At 38.6% G+C, this 21898-nt stretch overlaps 1 protein-coding gene across 1 annotated transcript in view; it reads left to right on the top strand.

The window, feature by feature from the left end:
• PPP1R3A (protein phosphatase 1 regulatory subunit 3A) overlaps positions 1 to 20987 on the top strand; it is a 34561-nt gene extending 13574 nt beyond the window's left edge. The window contains exons 2-4 of the mRNA XM_056482158.1: positions 8255 to 8313; positions 8425 to 8561; positions 10754 to 20987. Coding sequence (XP_056338133.1) covers positions 8255 to 8313; positions 8425 to 8561; positions 10754 to 13117 — 2560 coding nt within the window. The 3' untranslated portion in view covers positions 13118 to 20987. The remainder of the gene's footprint in view (positions 1 to 8254; positions 8314 to 8424; positions 8562 to 10753) is intronic.
• The last annotated feature ends 911 nt before the right edge of the window (positions 20988 to 21898 follow it).

The raw sequence follows: 21898 nt of genomic DNA, 5'->3' as shown, positions 1-21898 counted from the left end.
GCCCAGCAGCTGGCTTGCCCCAGTGAGGCAGCACTGCCAGGCACCCCTGGGCACTGGAGCCCTGTGCAGGGTCCTGTGTGCCCTGGGAAGCTGGACATGTGCTTTATGGCTTCTCTCCATCACTCACAGGTGGTGGCACACAAACGTGCCTCACTGCATGTCTCTGCTGCAGAGATTCTGTGGCCTCTCAGTTTTCAAGAGTCCTGAAACAGGAGGTCAGGTGGTGAGGCAATTGGACACACCTCCAGCAGGCAGTTTTCCATGTTAGAAAATCTCCAGAGGAGAAATAATATATTTGCCCTCTTAAGCCAGTGCATAGGCAGGTAATTCTCAGCCTCCTTGTCCTCCCCACACCATGGACCCTGCCTGGGTGCTGCTGGGCACAGCAAGGCAAGGTCCCAGGAGACACAGAGGGGGCTTCAAGCCAGGGCTCAGCTGTGAATTCCCTGGCAGCACCAGGGCTTGAGACTAAGAACTGCATGGGACAATAAATTGTGTTTGTGGTTGTATTCTTAAACTATAACTTCAAATTCTGAGAGCACGGACATCAATTTAAGTCACTAGGGAGACTTGTCCCTGTAGTGAGCAATATGGAGGCAAGGAATAGGTTTGTCTTTACTCATTAAATATTTAGTTCATATGTTCTGTCAGTGAGATAGAATAAAATTAACTATGAAGACACCATTACAGAAGAAGTCAAAGTCCACACCTTGAAGGTGCACATCAGGATCCTTGGTGGCTCCTGAACCAGAATGAAGCTCATGTTTTGACTTCCTATTTTTTAAAAATTTTTATTTATTTATTTACTTACTTATTTACTTATTTATTTATTTTAGTACCAAGGTTGTAGTTTGTTTTTGTTTTTGTTTTTGTTTTTTTTCCCTTTCTCACTTTCCTCTCATTGTGGATCAGTTTCAGAAATATTTTCTCCCCTGCCCAACTGGTATTTTAGGACCAATCAGATTAAAATAGATTAATATTCAAATTGCTTGATCAAAATAGAGCAATATTTTAAAGCAAACCAACTGTTAGGGGGGGTTATGTTAGTAAAAAATATCTTGAATTCTTATTCTTCTGGGCCTTACAGACAATTGAATAGACCTTTAAAGCTCTGCTTAGAACTTTACACATAAAAAAATCTTTCTTAATCCTTTCCAAAATTCCTTCTTCCTATGAAATTCATTATTGTTGCATGTTTGTGGATTTTGACTTATACTGCATACAGTAATACTGAATTTTAGAATTACATGTGGAAAACCCTTTCTCTAGTTTCTCACTCAGGTCTTCAAGACATTTTGCAGGCTTTCTGCTTTTGATGTGTACATAAAAATTTTAAAATCCTTTGTTGTTGCTTGTTTAAATGCAGATATTTTCTTCTCTACTTCCTTCTAAAATTACTGCTGCTAATGATACAAAAATAGCCAAAGTAAGCTGCCTGCCCTTCCCTCCCCACATTCCCCTTCCCAGCTCTGTGGGGTTGCAGTTCTGTGCAGGATTGCCTGTTTGGCTCCAGTGACAGCTCAAACAGGAGTATTAACTGCACTAATTTACTTTTTCCTCCTCTGCTCCTCAGCAGTTACACTGCTGACATATGTAACTACTTCATTTCAGGGCTCTCACATGTTGTTTACATCCCAGTAGCATCATTCTTCAGCAGGGATGGCTATTTTTGGCACTAGATCCAAAAGCACTAGTTATATTGAAGGCTTCTGCTGTATGAGGTTACTCTTAGGCTTAGGAATCTGTCCTGAAATTTAAATATAACTATGGTTTGGTTAGCAACTTCAGTCTTGCCAGCCCTTTTCATGAGGACATTTTAGTTTCACCTCAATTTCAACTTCAACACATTCAAATCTACCTTCAGGGTAGAATTTTGATTTGTTTTGATTTTGAATCTACAGTAAAATTCAGAAGCATGAAAGAATCCACAAAACCTAAGATTATTTTTAAATAAAATAGTGTTAGAAACTTTTTTCCCTTTCACATATTTTAACTAAATATCTGAGAAATACATTCTTTGAATACTTTAACAACCTCTTACCTCTCTGAATTTCAGACTAAATAATATTATCCCATGTTTTTCTTTTAAATATCGGATGGGTAAAATTGATCAGGTTGCATTAATTTCTGAGTTTTTCAGGTGCATTTTTATCTCTCCATACTCTGTAATACAACAATTTTAGCCCTCTTCCACATTTTTAAAAATAAGTATAATATGATTTAGATAGTAAGTGGATCTAGCACAGAATAAAGTGAGTGGTACTGTGAGTTATACAAACATACAGACACAACTTTAGCCAAATTTTGGTGTGTGAATTAAAATAACGACAAGCTGTGATAAACCCCACCCATTATGAAGAAGTTTGTTACTCCTGGCTATATCCCAAACCTATTTCAGGCCTTAAAACACCCCCATAGTGAAAACTCCAGCAAGCACAGCTCTCAGGGCATATAGCTGCACAGGAGTATTTGAAACAGGGCTGGATTGCAGCTATGGAGTCATGAAGTCTCATTCCCCTGGGAAATGCATGCATAACCTTGTTCACAGAAATATATTCATCTTTCCATACTGAGACCTTCTCAGTTTCTTGTGTCTAATACTTGCAGTGATAAACTCTAGGATATACTTTTCTAATGCTTACAGATCTTCTTTTAGGTTTTCACAACAAATGTCCTTGTGAATTTTTAATATTAATGCATTAACAGTCTTGCTGCTTTTTGATTATTTACCCCTTTGCTATATCAGTGACAGGGATCCTCCCAGACTTTATTTTGCTATGCTGAAAATAGAACTGCTCCATCTGTCTCCTTAGTTAATATAGACTTTTCCTCCTGCCAGTCTTCCTCTAGTCCTCTTCTGAACATGCTTCAGTTTGAATCAATCTTTCTTGGACATTGTAGACAAATGTTCTAGCTCTTATTCATGCCTGCTGCCACAACATGAACATTTCCTGGAAGTCTTTCATAACTGGAACTACTTTCCCTGAGACATTACTGCTGAACTTTGTTTGCCTTTATGCCACAGTACCCATCTCATCTCACACCAGTGGCTTGGAAGTGATTTCTGGCAAAAATCCCCTCCAATCTTTCTTGTTCACCTGTTTCTTCCAAGTTCTGAGGTCTAGTTTTGTGGCAGAAACTCTTTCTAGTCCCTAAATGTATAACCTGACACTTTATAATTTTGAATTCCATCCCTTATCTATTATTCTGATCCTCCAGGCCACCGATTTCTTTCAATCCTCCTCTGTGTTGGTGATGTCTCCCAACTTCCTCTCTGCCACGGATTTAATTTAACTTTGACTTCTTGTGCTCTGGTCTGTAATAACATGACTGAGTAAGTCTGATTACATGACTTGTCCTCTCTGATTCCCCAGCTGTGCCTGCTAGCTCCCCAGCCCAGCTCCTGGGACCCTGCTTGGCTCTGAGCCCCTCTCCCACCGCCCAGCTCTCACGCTCAACTCCCTCTTCTCCCGTTTAATTAACAAATTTCCCATGTGGCTGCACAACAAATGCTTTAATGAAGTCCAGATAACTGATTTTTAGACAAGGGAAATATAGTAATCTTATCAAAGACAGATATTATCAGGTGAGTCTGGTATTTTTATACAATTTTCCATTTATCTGTATTTCTTCTCTCATTTTTGTTTTAAGTCTATTGTGAAAACTGTTTGAAGACACCTGGGCCTGTAGTTGCCTTGACACAATTTCTCTTTTCTTTTCCTAAATATAGCTCCTACTTTTTCTACTCTTCTGACATTGTTACAGTATAGCACTACTTGAATAGATCTGAATAGCAAAGGTTTTAAACCAATATGTATTTTCCTCTGCTGGTTCTCTCATATTTGGTTGGAGATCTGCTTCTCTTAATAGCATGTTTATTTAAACAACTAGTTCTGCTCCCAGACTGTATGAAATAATATAATTTTCAAAATTGGTGTTCCTATCAGTTATGCCCTGCAACATTTCTCTTCATATAAGAATCTGCCCTACCACTAGCACTATGGTAGAAGAGTTTATGAGAAGTCTGTTGTTTGTGGGGTTATATATAATCTGAAATTCTTATTTAACATAAAAGGGCTAGTTCAAAAGCCTTGACATGTCTGAGTTTATTCCAACACTTCATGAAGTCAAACAAATACTGTTTATTGGCTAATTTTTTTCTTGTCACTTAGACATTTGCTGTCTACTCTTCACATCTTTAGAGTTCAAGTTTAACATTTCCTCTCTGGGATGCCTATTCCACATAACTTTGGGACTTCTCAACTCCTTCACATAATGCCAATCACATTTTCAGTCCTCTCAGTCCTACTGACTTCATATTTGTTCTTTCTAATGCAAAATTACAATGATAACTTGCTTTCAGTCCTGACTTATTTTTATAACTCAATACAAGTGAATGATAATTTCATCAAGAATTAATCATATGAGCATAGGTTTTGGGGTTTTTAAGCTGGTAGAAGTTATTAAGATCCTAGTGTACTCTATGAAGATGTGCCCCATTGAGCTGAATGAGAAAAAGCAAAAGAGCTTCTGCAGGTTTATGGCTACTTATGCTGGAATGGAATTGCACAATCTGACAATGGATTTTTTCTAGTTTGCACTGTAGTCAGAATACCTGGATCACTTAAAAATAAAAGTAAACCCTTTTTAACGGATACAAATGTTGTGTCTCTCATCATATAGGCAAATTTAGACCATGCTTTACAAAGTGCAATTATTAATTTCTGAAACAAAAGTTTAATTAATATTCTAATTTTAAAATCTGCTCATGTAATTTTGATACTGTACTAGAACTTTTTGAGAGAAATACCGAGAAAAACTTAAGAACTAGACAAACACCTTCTGACTGCCCCTGTTTGATGAAGGAGCTAATTTTTACTGGCTTTTGGGAAGTATTTCAGCCCTTAGGATATGCAGATAACTCTGAAATTGTTCTGTAGTTATATGCACCCATAGCTTCAAAATATAATTTCTTAAATTGAAGCAGTTGTATAAATTACTTTTGTTTTATGCTCCTTGATCCTTATGATCCTCAAACACTGCAGTATCAATATCCTCAATTTAAGCCAATTTTAAATTTCCCCTGAGAATAATTATATGAGGACAGATATTTCTGATCTAAAATTAAATTAAGTAAAATAACTTTTACATTGACGTTCCCTGTGCTCAGGTATTTGCAGGGCAGGAGTACACAAATAATGGGCTATAAACCAGAAATCTTTATAAAACTAAGTGCAATAGGCAAGAAATTATGCTACAAGCCCTGAAGTGTTGCTGTGAGGCTGTTTTATCATTGCAATTTTTTACCTGTGTTGCTGTTGCGAAAAGAAACCTGTGGATCAGGACTCCAGAACAAAACTTAATGAAAAATTCAGCTCTAATCACAGCAAAACGGAGGGATTCAGATCACACATACATTGAGTGTTAGAGTCCCAGCCACTAAAACTCCATAGCTACATTCCAGTTTGAATTTAGAGTTACAAGGTGAGAGTCATGCAGCTCTAGGTAATGGCCAGAGATGTGGGTTCTCTTTGTGGTCAGTCTCTTCCAGAGATAAAGAAGCACCTTCGAGGGATATGTCACTCCATCTTCCTCATGATTCCCCTGTTAGAGGGAATGAATCTCCTTTTGGAAGTGATAATCTGTCATCACTGATAATAGGGATGATATACAGGACTGCCTGAACACAGATGCTTAGAACAATAAGGCTAGATAAGGTAACACTATCCTGGCACACACCCATAATTATCCACCTTGAAGCATCTTTATACCTGTACATTTAAAGGTTTATAAAATAGGTACTCATGCTTAAAATCCTTATTCAAACACTGTGTCTATATTTTTACACTGAAAATTTCTTAATAGGAACAAAAAATATTCACTGCATAGGTAACACAGGAAATGGGGCAGAATTTCTTTTCCCCTTTCTCCAAGGTATGAAAATTAAGCTAAAGAGTAAGGATCCTGCTTGTACACCCAACTCCATTAGGAGAAGGAAAATCTGCCATCCAGTTTTCCCCAAATGTTCTGTATTCTGGTAATCTGGGTTTTTTTTTTGCATGAAGGATGTGCAGTGGGGTTTTTTATCACATGAGGGTGTGATAGAAGCTGAAAATGGCACTGCTACTTGGATGCCACAGTAGTTGCTGTGAACTCTAGCTAGCAGTAGAATATTAGACTAGATATAGGCATTGACAGCTCCCCTTCTTCTGGGAATGCTTCTTGAATGGAAAAATTAACAAACTTTTGCTCCTTTAAGAAGTAGACAGGAGTCCCTTCTAGCAGCAAATGGTGCCATCCTGCTCTCCAAGAGTTGTGGCATCCATATGGCTGAATACTCTAGGTAGGCAATTACATTCAAAGAAATGTAGACATTTTAGGATACTCTTTTTTCCCCTGCTGGGAAGCAGTGGAAGATTTCCTGCTGGGCCCATGCTGTTTTGGGATCATTGTTTTTTGGGGTTGTGATTCAGTAAACGTGTTATACATGTCTTGGCTCCTAATCTGGGGCTTTTGCAGGCACCCTAATAGCAGCTGGATGTTTTGATGTATCTGTATCATGGTTAAACCCCCAACATACACAGTGTCTAGATTTATGGAAGCATGTGAGTGAAAAAGATGCAAAAGGGCAGAAGAAAACTGGGAACTAGATGTAACACTAAGCCAAGCCTTTGAACTGTAAAAAAATCCCAACCAACCAACAAACAAAAACCAACCACCCTCCCTAAATCCCTATGTATAAATAATAAGCACTAATTATTTACCTTAAAACCTCCACAGATCAACTGAAAAAAGGTGGATCTGCCACCTTTTTTCAGAATGAAATGCAGATTATAGCAACTACAAGCAGGGGAAAGTACAACTCAGTGTGAGTGGAATAGTCAAAAACACATGGAAGTTATGCACATACCAGAATTCATGAGTGACATGACATTCGTACAGATTTGAAAAAATATTTAGCATTATTGCAATTAATGGTGAAAAGGAATTGCTGAGAGACCATAAATCTTGTGTTTCAAGCACAGCTTCTGACAAAAAATGGCTAAGAGGAAATATAAAAGGGCAGTGCAAATTCCTCCAGGTATTTTCCTACAACAGCTCTACATCTTCCCCTAAAGTGTCTGATAGTGGCCAGTGTCAGAGATCAGATGCTAGACTGGCAAGAGCTTCTGTCTGCTTAGGCTGGCAAACCCTATAAAGACTGGTTTTTAAAAAGTTGCTGACAGTAGATGTCTACATTCTTTTAATAGAGTATAAATTTAGCATCCTCCTTCTGAATTAAGCATTTAGGTGGCAGAGTTAATGTTATATCAATTCAAATGAAAGACAGTAGGAGAAAATAGAAGTGGAAAGGATTAATATTTGAAAATTAGAAAGTAATTTTCAGTAACAGAGGTGGACGGCTGGTTGAAAATCACATAAATTAAGACCTACAAAAAAAAAAAATTATTCCTCATAGAGGAGTTATTAGGAGTGATATAATAATTTATATTTTACATAAGTGACATTCTCTTAACATTTTTTTTTCCTTTTTCACTAAAGGTTAGATCCCTATAAGCACACAATTCGAACTGCTAGGACTTGGCACTTCAATTGATATCAATTGATATTGATGAGGATTGCAGGCACTCAGCATCTCTCTGTAGGTGGTTTTTTTTTTTTTTGTTGAACCTGGCCTTTGTTTTCACAGCCAGCAAAGCAGCAGAAAAAATTGCACTGGCTGAGGGAAGCAGAATTTGTTCCTGCTGGCCAGGCATAGTTTAGCAACAGGATTTATGCTGTACACATGCAGGGAGAATATTTTGATTTATTTCAGGTAACAAAGATGCATTTTCCCAGCCATCTCTGTAAACATACAAATATTTGAAAAACACAAGCAAGAGAGAGCCCTGGCCTCTTGACACATATATCCTTCCAGACCCTTTCCTGACCCCAAAATTATGCTCTCCTGTCACTGACCCATCTAATCACCTTTGTGCTGCTTTCTCAAAAAGGCCTGGGAAAACCCATCAGATTTGCAATGTTATCTGAAGGTCAACATATTCTCATTTTCTTGGCCAATTCTTTCTTATGACCAAGCCTTAATATCAGGTCATTCAAAAAGCTCTACATTTTATGTAGCTGTGATTTTTAGAATTTCAAGCAGCATTCCAAATGTTGTGTAATTAACTAGTAGTCTTTATATTTGAGTCTAAGGGGAATTAGAACAGTAATTTTTGCAGAATAACACAAGAAGTTTCTTTTTGTTTAACAGAAAAGAAGAAATATTGGCAACGTCTGATGATGGCACATGGAATAACTCAAGGACTTCAGGTACAACACCCGGTTTAATTAGTTCTTCCTTACTTTACTGCACGTGTTAATTAAAAATAGTGTAACAACCAACCTCATGGAAATTATTCAACTGTTTTTTTAACTCTTCAGACACAAACATCCCAGAGATTGTTTATTCACAAGCAGAAGACAAAGACACCAAGCTAGCTAATGAAAATATAAAAGAGAAAAATGCAGAATACAACCAGGGTGATCACAAAGATGATGAAAAAGAATTAGAGTTGCTGGTAAGTGTTATACAATTATATCTACAGTATTAAATGATTTGAATCCATTTACGCTTCAAAGCTGGTGAAATGCCCCCTTTTAGCAGAGCTGACTGATGTACTAATTTACAAATGTAAAGCCTTGGTCTGTACTTACACTGAATCTCTAACTGATTCAACAATAGAAGGTGCTTTGATTTCGGTATAGTGCGTCAACTTTTTCTGGTCTTAAATTAATGACTTCTCCCTTTTACTTCTTCACCAGAGGCTCTAAAAGACAGTTCTAAGGAAGGGTAAAATTAAAAAAAAACCCCTCCCCTTCTCGTCTCTAGGATGCGAATATTTTTAAATACATTCTTTCTATTTGCAAAATTTTTATTTTTGTAGTACTGTTATGAAATTTTTGAAATGATAGCTATATAAGATAGTAAGTATATATATATTTATGTTAGCAGTATTTTACATTATATTTTTTACAATGAATTTCACACTCAGTGAACATTCAATCTATTTGGATTTGCTTGCATGTGTGTGTGTGGTTTGCCTTGCATTTTTCAGTATGAAATAAAAAATGGCAATAAATGAGACACATACAGCAATCTATTATTCCCAGTGTCTGTTTTCAGCTCATATCATTTGGGTGCACAGATTCATAATCATAGATTATAATAGCTATCACCTGTGAAAATGTGAATGCTGAATCAGACAAGAGAGGAAGATGGGAAACCATTCCTTTTTTCTTGTTGATAGACAGAAAAAAATCCTCTCATTTGAATATAAATGAATATAAATTTTCTTTTCTTTTACTTTAAAAAGTTGAAAATTGTTGCCTTTTTTTGGGACCTTTCCCTGCCTGAAAGTCAACGTTTTCGTTCTTTTTCTTTATGGTGAAATGTGCAAAGGAGGACCTCTAAAATCTCTTGTTGTTCTCAGTCCACCCTTTTACAAAAAAGAGGATCAAATATAACCATTTGTTTATCAATTGCCAGACTTGTCCGTACAATAAATGAAGGGGGAGCTATAATTTAGATGTTAATTTGCACTCTGCGCTCTTTAATGAATTAAACAATGAAGGCTTATAATACATGGAAATACAACCAAATCTTTGAAACACACAGGCATTGGCTCACAAGACAGCTGTGCAGTTGACAAGTAACATGAGCCTTATGTGAGAAGAAGGGGAAATCGTAAGATTTGCATATAATTATTGAGATCATGCAAATGTCAGTTATGAGGAAGGGAAAAAAACACAGGCATCTCACTGTTAAATCCTGACAGTTGGCATCACCGAAGAACTCAAATACACTTGAGCACTGGTTGGCAGAGGGTCATTAAAACAGAATTTGCAGAGACATTAGCTCCCTCACTTTTCTTTGAGTGACGTTTTACTATTAATAGTTTGCAGAGGCTTTGCAGAAAACATATTAATAAGAGAAACTGTAATGGGGGTATCTACAGCAAGTGCAAATGTATAAAGGGGTGCCCAAGAAGCTAGCCTCTAATTGATCAGCTAGTGCTATCAGTGTGACTGCTAAAGTGAGAAGAGAGTGCAATGACAAGCAGGCACAGCTGAATAATACAATATGATATTTGGAAGCTGGGAGGGAGAATGATTAGTTTCTGGCCTTTTACTTTGCTAATCTCATTTCCAACTCATGTCTTACCAGATTGTCTAAAAACAGTTCTGGTTTGAAGCCTGTAAAATGGTCGCTGAGAGAAATATAGCACAGATAATCCGTACAGTGTCAGTGTGAAATATCTCTTTGTTTTACTGGACAATACTGTACATTACTGGACACTGATGTACTGTATCAATGCCCTCATTTAAGCACCAATCCCCCTCCCCTCGCTCCACAGCTTCCTCTCTCCAAATCTAGAATCAAATGTATAGAGAACAAATTAGCCTGCCTTTAAGGGAATATTCTCTTCAGATTTAATTTGTATAAAATCCTCTAGCAGCTTACTGAACTCATGAATAAAGAGAGAGGGTTCTGAGCACTATTTTATTTCCTGCTCCTTTCAGCACCACCATAAAGCTCATTACCCATGTTAAAAAATACATGCAATGCAAATTTTGCAAATGGTTTCGAACATGTTTCCATAAAAGCTTTGTTACTGAAAACAAAACTTTCCATAATGCAATCCTGCCTCCTTCATTTGGCATATTTTTGCAAAGCACTTTTTGATCATTCTTTTCTATTCTATTGTTTCAGTTAAATCAGCACTTCACAGGAGCTAGAGGTACCTCTTCCAGAGATGAAAGGAATTTATATACAACAGAACCAATTAATTTTCCAAGTGAAACTGAAGGATTGGTGAAAAAGCTAACGTGTATAGAAAGAAGCAGTGACTTGCACCCTGTGTCTATCAGTTCCTCATCTGAAAACACTTCACATGCAATAGGAGAAGAATTAAAAGATAAAGCTAAGTATTCCGTAAAAGATTATAATAATCAGCTACCAGGGAAGGAAGTCACTGCTGGCTCAGTAAACAGCTATGAGTGGTCTTTGGAACATACTGGCACCAGTGAAAGCCTTTTATCAGCAAAACACTTTCCTCTGACAAAGCAGGATGAGGCTTTCAATACTATGGCCACGGGCTCAAGCCGACAAGGAGAGAGGCACACAGATATTTCAAAAGGTGAAATAGATAGTGCCTCGGGAAGTAAGATGATGGAGAGGCTATTCACCAGTGAGCATGCTGCTGGTACCTCAAAAGGGGCCTGTGAAACAAGACCAGAAACCATTTTACCAGAGCATGATGAATCCATGCAATTAAAGGCATGCACAGCAAGGACGCTGGATGGCAATGCTAATCCAGCTCTGGAGCACCAGGCACCACAAATGTCTCTCCAAACTTTGGATTCATTGTTGTCAGATGCTGACAAAAATGAAGGAAAAATCAAGATGATTGAAAGCAAAGTTCAGGTACATTTAAGAGGAGATTTATGTGCCGGCACTTTTGCACATGCTGGTGTCTCAACAGATTCAACACAGAGAAAAGGAGTTGGTGAAATGTCAGAAAAGAACACTGATTTAGGGAAGCAGATGAAAGTCATTGAAGTAGCAGACTTGGCATCAATTGGTGAGGAGGAAGCTTCCAAGCTTTTCAAGTCCCACAGGAAACACAGTGCCAAAGCCCTGAACCCAGCTGAGAGCAGCAAGCAGGCACCCAGGGCCACCGGGGTGGGTGAAAGGCAGCCTGAGGACACCCAGGAACACAGCGGATTCAGAAGGGTGAAAGGCAGACAGAAGACAGACAACACAGCCTTTGCAGAGCAGAGGTGGCAAGAAACAGGGAGTGAGGTTCAGTGGAGAGTGAGCGGGAGCATGGAACCTCAGACTGGGACCTCCACAAAGGAGTTGTTTACCTGCCAGGAGGCAGAGAGTTGTGAAAAGACTTCTGTCTCTGAGCAGGGTATTACAGAGAAAGCAGAGGAAGGTACAGCTTATATAATTAAAACAACATCAGAAAGTGCTCCAGAAAAAATGCCTGGCAGTGAAAAAGCAGTAATTGCTAAGCTACCTCGAGAGACTGCACTAAGTGACAGGCCCACAGAGGAAAAGGAAACAGCGTTTGATACACATGAAGGGAGAAATGATGGTTCACATTATGCTCTTTGTCAACTCAACACAGTGGGTGTATTATGTGACACTGGATTTGAAAAGGAATCAGTTTTAGGTATTTATAATGCATGCGTACATGAAACACTGCAAGGGGAAACGAAGTCTGTGTGCAGTAGCAGAGAAAAATGTGCCAAAGCACAAGCAGACAATATTCTACCTGCAGGAGAAGCAGTAAAGACTTCTGCTACGGGAAATTTGCAGGAGGGTCTATGTTCAGAAGTACCTAAAAGTCCCCTGGGCACTCAGAAGCATCTATACCATGAGCAAGCAGAAAAGCTCTACAGGGAAGAAAGCCACGGTGATACACTTTCCTGTTTATGTTCTAAAGCTGAAACAAAAATGCCACCTTCTGGTACAAATACTGTGCCTAGCTACCATTATAAAAGCTCTTCAGTGGCATCTTCAGAAGGGCCCACTGTGGAACGAGGCACGGAGCACCTGTACAGATACCTGGAATCCAAAGTCATTGACAAGGCTGCTGCTGAGTCAGGGTACAGTTTAAATCTAAAACATGACATTTCTGGAGAAGAAAGAGGAAGGAATGTAGGTCAACTTTTCCATCAAGCAGAGCTCCAAAAAGAGAAGTCGTGGAGGCCAGAGGTTTTAATTAGTAAGTCTACCAAAGAAAATGGAGGAACAGACTCTCAAGCTGAACATTTAATAACTGAGGAGAAAACAAGAAACTGGCTTGAGGACTCGCAGAAAGAAAGCCAACATGCTTCTGATTCTGCAGATATTTCTAACCAGAAGAGTGAAGCACTTAAGTTACCCAGTGAGTCTCTAGGTTTGAAACATACTGCTTTCAAAATATTTTATTTCTTCTTGTTTCTTCTATTTGCTGCAACACTCTATCATTATGATTTGATGGTCTGCCTTGCACTCTACCTGTTCTCCTTGTATTGGCTATACCATGAAGGAAGAAGAAACAAGGAGTCTATCAAGAAGGAATAACATTGACTGTCAACTGTGCTCAGGATCCATGGTCAATAATCTTCAATTCCACCAAAGCATTTTCACTGTTAAAGTGTTTATTCTTTGTTAGAACCAAAGCAAGATTTTCACAGCAGAATCTTTTATTAAGAGATTGCATATGAAGTTGAGCCTTCATATAAGTAATTAAACTATGCAGGACCATTATATTTGGATCATTAAATACCTATATGAGTTCTGAACCACGTCAAGTTAAAATGAAGTACAGCTGTTGCTTCTTGGCAGGATGTGAAAAGCAATGCTTCATGTCTCTGTAGTACTTAAACCCACCCATTTACTTACTTTAATTTCTTTTACATTAAAGCTTCATATTTTTCTGGGAATTTTTTTCCTAAGATTCCGTGTGGTACATAACAACACAAGGTACAGTATAAAACCTAAGTCAGTATTTTGGTGCTGACATTGCAGTAGATAATCTGCTAGTGTAATTAGCCAATGCTCTAAGCAATGCATTTGGTTGATAGTTTAATACATTTTTCCAAACTTTTATTTCATTATTTTGACTTAGAGCTTCAGCAGTATCCCTGCTTGAAAAATGTAAGGCTTTGACTTCAGTAGCATTATGTAACTTCCAGGATGTAACTGCATAGCAGTTCACAGATGTGCTGTTTCCACCCTGTAGATTGAAGGTCACAGCCACAGGCCTCTTACTGATCACTCAATGCTCAAAAGGTTTTGGGTTTCACCAATGAGGACTGAGTAACATGACTGAGAATTTCACTGAGTAACGTGACTGAGAATTTCATGTATTCTGGGCAAAACTCTTGAGTGACATTTTTTGCCAGAATTGCTTGAGCATATCTACAAAGCATTAAATAAATTTTACAAAGGAATACTACAACTGTGTGGAGCATGTCTGAATTAGATTTACTGCTTTTTTTTCTTGTGGCTTGCGACCTAGAGCTAATCCAACACCTAGAGAAAACCCTGGGCACGACCCTGCTGTTCAGCAAGGCTGCTTTGTCTGATTTGGGTGAGGCAGAAAAAAACAGTATCTGCCCTAAGGAGAGCCCAAAGTGACCCTATGCAGCAATTTTGTGGGCAGACACACGGGTAACTTTGCTGCTCCAACACTGCTGGTGTCTCCCACACACGATCAAGAACAAATTTTGTCCAGAAGGAAAAGAATGGACAGGTTATGATGCTCTTCAGCTATTTCCCAGAGGATGGTCACAGATGCTATCACAGGTAGGATATTAAAAGAAGAACTAAGGCTGCATAATATGGCTAAGGCCATAGAAATTAAGAAGCAAAAGGAGTTGTTTTAAAAATCTGTTTGTTTCACTTTCCTTACTGCCACTTTGCAATACCATAACTATGAAAGTCTTGGTTGCAATTTATGGTTGAAGCTATGTAATAGCAAAATTATTTAGTTGTTAGCTTAGCTCTGAAAAAAAAGTTTTAAAGTCCATGTAAAATTTATTCACATGTTTCAGGATGACAGGACACTCTGCTACAGGAGGCACCTTGGCGTTCCTGTTCTGCAGGGGGGTAAAACTTTGAGACATTTTCATTCAGTGAGGTGAGCAAGTATGTGTGTGATCTACTGTTATTTGTTTTGATGGCTGGGTACCTTGACAGCTTTTGACAGCAATCCATGAATGAGTTATAGCAATGGACTTAGGCATTAAGGGGCTACACTGAAGGCTGTGTCCAGATGTTCAAAGGTATATATGAGGAAAATATCCATTGAGATAAAAAAATTAATTCCTTATGCATTAGGAGATGAATCCAATAAAAAGCTTAGGCTTAGATTAAAGCAGGATTGAAGTTAAATCAGTGTAAGTCCAAAGTAATGATTGCAGACCTTCCTTTATCTGGAGACAAGAAGTGCTGAAAGAACCTCTCCTTTTCATGATGTTTATACAAACTTCTCCAAAAGGCACAACACTGCCTTACTTCTGGTAGTTCACTTCATGCAGTGTGACAGGTCCCTGGTCTAAGTGGATCAGATTTCCAGCTTCACTGGGATAGAGACATCAGGTGTTGCTTTCCTTCCCTGTACAGTGGAAGCTCTGAAATAACATCTAATACATTCTGACAGAATCAAGTTCCTCAGATAGAGGGATAAGAAGTGAAGAAAGCATCCTGCACCTGTCCTGCTCACAATGCAGTCAAGTGCCAGATTCCTCAAGTGAGAGAAATCAAAGACATTGGACACATTTCAATCTTACAGTTAAAACAACCATGGCAGAAATTATAATCTTTGGATTCAGTTAGCTGTTGAAAGCCCCTACAATCTAATTTACCATACAGCTCTTTAAAGCAAAATTCATAAACTTCAGAGCAAGGACCAAAGTCCAGGTTCCTGACCAGTCAGGTTAAAGCTTCACACAATAAGTCACAGGATTCAAACTCATGTTTGAATATATTCAGCTTTACCTAAACCTGGGCCTCTCATCCAGCAGAATGTACTTTACCCATTGGAGGAGTATTATTGTGAGGAGGACTGTGGTCACCAGGGTTTGGCAGTACCACTGTACATAGATGGGTTCCTGCTTTCTCAGCTGACTTAAACTGAAAATGGTTCTCTGCATGAAACAATAGATACTTTTTTTTTTTTTTTTCATTAAAGTCTATAGACTTATTTGATACTCCCATCACAGAAGAGTTTTCCCAGAACTTGTAATGTCCATTTTTAAGAGAGGCCTTAATCTGGCACAGCCTAAATCCCTAAGCACCTGAGATAGCTAAAGAACTTTACATGTCTTGGACACATGCCTTATTTTAAGCATAGCTGAACAGTTCAGTCACCATGGAAGTAGAAAAGCGTAGTTGTGTATTTTTATTGAATCTTTGGGATTGTAAGCAGTGTGCATTTTAAGGATCCTTTTGCTCCTTCACATTGAAGTATAGACAGCCTTGAACCATAGTAGAACCATACATTTGTGTGGTAGCTGTCTGTATGTAATCTGCAAAGTGAAAACCTTGTTTCTCATGCATTTCAGCCCAAAATATTTGGTTCATTGTCAAGGGCTCAGCTCAGCTGACTGGAGAGCAAGAAAAGGAGTAAGGGATGATTGATGGGCCCAGGACTATGGGTGGAGGAAAGTCAATGAACTGAATCAGTCTCTGGACAATGGCAGAAAAATGTTACAGAGAGCTCAGGAGAGTCAATATGACCTGAAAAAAACAAAGAAACAAAGAAACAAACAAATAAAAAAATCAAATCAAATCAAAACAAAACAAAACAAAACAAAAAAACCAACAAAAAACCAAACACCAAAAAACCCTCCCCCCCAAAAAAGCAAACAATCAAAAAAACCAACCAAACCCCACCCCCCCCCCCCCCAAAAAAAAAGAAAAAGAAAAAACAAAAACAAAAACAAAAAGCCAACCAAACAAGGGATAAACAGAGAGGATCTATTAATACAGACGTTCATTAAAAATTACTGGGCTTTTAATATGTGTCAAAATAAATCTTTAAAAATTCCTAAATATCAGCTAACATTTAGCTCAATTACTTCAATTTCTACAGAAAGTGTGCCTGGAATAGCTGTATTCCTTTATCCAACAGGTTAAACACCTGGGTTTTCCATTTTAACATGTACAGTCATTCAGAGTTGGAATTTAGGGTAAATATTTGAGTGTTAGAATAAGCATATTTCACCTACACACAAGTGGAATACTGTTAGCATTTCTCAGATTTGGACTGGGATTTTATGTTTTATATTTAAAATATTTAATCAGCATATCATACCTTATGATTGCAAAACAGGACTCTAGACTGATCTGTGAGCACAGGTGCCCGAACTTTAAAGTATGTATGTGCTTAAAACAACAAAGCAAGTAATTTTATCTTTTTTTTATTTATCATTTGATAAGCTATCTTTTACAAATCCTCTTACTTTTGTTTCTAGTATGGAAGAAACACCTTTATAACATTGGCAAAATACTGGGTTTTACTTACTTCAGGGAATAAGGGGTGTGTTGTGCTCTTGCAATGATTCATATTTAGCTTGCCTACAAGGCAGCAGTAACATATTTCTAGTTTATGCTTTAATTTCTAGATTCCAGTTATTTCTTCAAGCTATAGCAGAAAGAAGGTGCAATCCTAGATGGTAGGGTAATCCTGTGGTCACATAGGGTTGGACTCTGATGCAATATAGTGATCAAAAATAATATAATCAAAAAATACTTGCACTAATGCAAGGTAGATGAGGTGTATCTACATTCCATATCATGGGAGGTATGTCCCATGACCATTATCCAAATTGTATATATAACAAATAAATTAATTTTCATATTGTGACATGTCTAATCTGTTGAATTGGCTTAAATATAAATTCAGGGCAGAAGAGAGAGGAGTGAGAAGAATTTTTGCATTCAGATATCTTGCTAGGAGGTAGTCAGAACAAGCTACATCATTAATGACCTAAGTACTTGTTGTTGCTAATTGCTTGCTGGTTCTCATCCATCAGTGACTCTTGGCTCAACAGAGGATAGGCTCTAAAACAAGCTACAGCCTTTAAAGGCCTAGTTAATATTGGAAATGAAAAAATAAAGAGGACAGAGTATGAACTAGATCCCTAAAGGAAGGTTAATATGATAATGTTCTGAGCCACTATACTAAATTTTATATGCCCAGTGGTATCTACACCCCTGAATAAAACACTTAAACTCTCTAGTCATTGAGCACATGAATGAGAATCAAAACAGACAATGTGTTCAATATGGAACTGCCAAAACTTTCTAATAAAAATCCCTGATGACAGTGAGGTCTTACACCCTTGCCCTGCCAGTGGGATTTAGTTACTGCTGGGTGGCAGGAACATGCTTATTTCAGTTCCATATTCTGCAGCCCTCTTGTGCACTGAGGTACCTAAACAGCTGCCTTCAGAAACAGGACACTTTGCAGAAAACAAACCCAGAGTTTTGGGACTGGATAAAGTTTAACTCCTTAAGCCTAAGATTGGAGGGATATTTGGATATAAACTGTTCCAAGGATAACTCGTGCATTTCATGTGAAATTCTATTTAGATAAAATACAAAACCAATACCAAGACCTTTACATCTCCTCAGTAACATCTACTTCTTCCTTAGACTATAAATTTACTTTTCCAGGCCTACTACAGTGCCTCATGAACCAGGACTGGAGAATTGTTCTGGCCATGAACTGAACTTCTCTCTTAGATCTACAAAGGTGCTAAAACCCCAGCACAGTTCCACTTCAGGCAGTCATGTCCTTTTGTGACTCCCAGCTGAGCTTTCTAAGACTTGCAGCTCTTCTGAGAGCACTGTCTGCAAAGGAGACCCTAGAGCTATATGGATAATGGCAGCACTCAGGATGTTTTTCTGATCTAGGAGGTCTTGATGCTGCTGAGGGTTCAGAATTTTGGTAGGTGTCAGGGGAGAATTTTTTGACCAAAACTACACATGCCTGAGTGAGAAGAGTATTTGTCAAAAACATGGGGAGATTGAAGGGAACAGATAATTTCTGCACTCAGAGTAGGCATGAACTAGGTGAGCTGAGATATTTAACAAGTGTGATATGTGTGATTTGGTGGTACATATGAGATATGTGTCTATGGGTGGCTCTGGGAAAGGAATGAAAAGGTGAGAACTAGATTTCATAGAAGAATGGAAAAGAAATAGTAAACAGAATCTCTAATTGGAAAGTTTCTGAGCAGCTTTCTCCAGAGACGTGAAAGTTTAATAAGTTCTGAGTAGGTTGGACAGATAACACAAATACGGCATTAGCTATATAAAGTATAAAAATTGAAATACATGCTAACTTCTTTTTGTAACTTATCAACTGCTGCTTAATGGAATTATAGTGGAGAATATCTTGCCCTTGACCTTACTATTCAATGATTCCAGATTAGAGCATTGCTCTGAGGAAACACAGCCTCCTTCTCAGGATGTTACAGCCCTCCGGGGGGCACAGCCTCAGGCTGGAGCCACAGACCTGCCTCTTGGCTCTTAATGCAGGTCAGTCCCCAAGGACATGAAGCTGTGTGTGTCAGGAGAAAACAAGAGTGTCAGCCTGTGCTTATTAGTGCAGAAAACAAAACTGCCTGTAAATAGTTAAGCTCCCACAACCCCTGTGTTGTCTGGTATGGCTCAGAGCCCTGTAGGAGCTTCTTTGATTTTCCAGCAGTACGCACGGCTGCAGGAGGACATTTAGATTCCTAAGGACCACAGGGCATGAGCATGTCTTGTATACATGTGATGACAGGGAGATCACAGAGCACACAGGCTCATTTAAGCCACTACACTGCAGTATCTATGTGGAAATTTCTGAACCTCTCTACCAGTGATCTTTCTGGGGCTGCCAGCTGCTTGTGCTCCTGGCACTACCTTCTCCAGTGGAGGACAGAAGGCAGCTCCATACTGCAAATTTCCCAGTGTCTCTAAAGGGACAATGAGAACTGCTGAGGAAAAGGCAAAAAGCTACCTTATTAAGTCCACTTTATTAGTGAGGAATCCCTTCTACTTTTAGGGCAACCACGGACAATTAGGAGTGGCCTGAACTCTAAAGACAAAAAACAATGACTGGCTTGGGGGAAAGTCTGGATAAAGCTCCTCAGAAACTCCTTATTTATTCATACAAACTACTTGCCTGTCTGTGCCTCTGTGCTATGAATGAGCCAAGATACATGACTGATAAAGGACAAGAGCAGGAAGCCTCTTGTGTAGGTTTCATACCTCCTTGGATGGTCTAGGCTGTTGAATGGCTTGGGACAGCCAGACACACTAAGCAAAGCCTATGGGAAATGCCTCAGCAGTCACAAGGGTTCTTGGCTTGTACCCATCTTAATTTCATGTTTTGGGTGGCAGAAGTCAGGCTTTTATAAGAGTTTTATAATTGTAGGTGTGAAAGAGAAATACTGCTTGATAAGCTACTGGTTTATCAAGCAATTTTATAGAACTGAATTTTGTGATGTAGAGTTAGTGTCCAATCCCTCTATATAACACAGCATTTTTGTAGAATTACAGCAGAATTACTAATAAAACTTATAGGATAAAAGAAAGAATGGAAGATAAAAATAGCTGGAAAAGAGAGGGAGAAAGCAAGAAAGCAAGTAAGCAGGCATGTGCCTGCACTGTTCCATTGTAGTCAAGAGATTTATAAATGGGAAAATTATCTTTTTCTAAGTTCAGGTTGAGTTTTTGATCACCACTCTTCTTCAAGCCATGCTGCACTCCAGTAAGGGGCACAAACAGAGATAAGTATTTTTATTTGCCCTCTTTGGATATTAGTAACAAAAAGGCCAGGGAGCAGAGGCAATGCCTCTGTTAACCTTGCAGGTGAGGTGGGCAGGCTGCTGTAAAGGCAGTGTTTGGATGGTGTGGCTGGGATGTGCTCTCAGTCTGCTTTGCTGGGATTTGGCTCTGTGCATTTAAAATACACCCACTTGTGGCCATTAGCAACCACTTAAGCTGCCTGTGTCCTTGCCTTCAATCTTTTGCTAGTCTGCATGGGGAACTGCATGTACAGAATTCACTGTGTTATTCATCACATGGTATATCATTTGGTATAAGGAAATGTTTAAATAAGCTTTTATGATCCTGAAATTTATCAAACATTGGAAGACATACAGTGCAAGAAATTCAACACTATCAACTGCAGTTGTGACCTTTTAGATAAACTGATCTGAACAGACTGACACCTGTAACTGTACATCATCCTTTAAAGTAGACATATCATGTGAGAAGCAAACACAGTGTTTTTATAAAGTCTGATACTGCATAAGGCAACAGCATGGCTTGCCATGTACTTTCCCTTTAATTCTGCAAAAGCCAAGAATTTATACATTCAATAAACATTGATTATAAATTAGATTAATGACAACTGTAATCTCATTAATTATGTTTTTAATAAACCAATGCTGAACTGTGTTCAATTGTGTGGATACAAAGCTACATTTTCTACTACACACTAGTAATCACAATTTTCATGTTTGTTTGTTCCATTAGATATTTAAGCCAGTCACATTGTTGTGGACAAGTTTTCTTCACAGTCCACAGGGCTTGAAGCAACTCAGCTGGAAGTGCAACCCAGAGCCCTGGATAACATTTCTGTGCTCACTACCCAATGCAGTGGGAAATGAGTTGTTTTAGTAACATCTCAGAAACCCACTGGATGTGGACTCATCCCACTTTTTAACAAAAGAGTATTTGGTGATTTTAAATAAATTCAGAATTGGGTAGAAGCTGCAGTCAAGTGTACACAGTGTGGCTGCTGTGCCAATATACTGGTGAGTCAGCCCTAGAGAGCTTCCTGCTCCAAACTCCAGGTTGGGGATGACTGCTCTGCCCCACCACTCCTCTGCACATCTGCATTTCCTTCTCTGGGGTCACTGAGAGGAAATGAGACCAGAATATGCCAGGTCTCCTGATTAGGGTGACCAGGAGACCATAACTTGGGGCTCTCTGTGGACTCTGCCTTGCATGATTCACTGGATTATGACTTTGGCCTTACATTACTCAGATCCATCCACTTGTTTGTTGTTTTAAGAACTTGAGACCTTTATTATACTTTGGCTAACATTATTTGGCCTTAGTGCATGAGACGAGACAGTATTTTGGAAGAAAATTTAATGGTAATCTAAATCAAATTAGTAACAAAAGCTTGCATTTACCTTTCAACACCTATCTTGTCTCTTTCTTGACTTTATTTGCCTCTTATCTAGCATTACAGCTGTAATTAAGACAACTTCCTTTTCAGATGCCCAGCTGGTGAAAGATGGCTGGGGATATAATTAGAGGAAACCAAGAAATTTTATTCACATCCTAATG

This window comes from Oenanthe melanoleuca, chromosome 1A, assembly GCF_029582105.1.
Source record: "Oenanthe melanoleuca isolate GR-GAL-2019-014 chromosome 1A, OMel1.0, whole genome shotgun sequence".
Classification (NCBI taxonomy): Eukaryota; Metazoa; Chordata; class Aves; order Passeriformes; family Muscicapidae; genus Oenanthe; species Oenanthe melanoleuca.
Note: the sequence above shows the minus strand (reverse complement) of the source record. Positions and strands in the feature narration are given on the sequence as shown.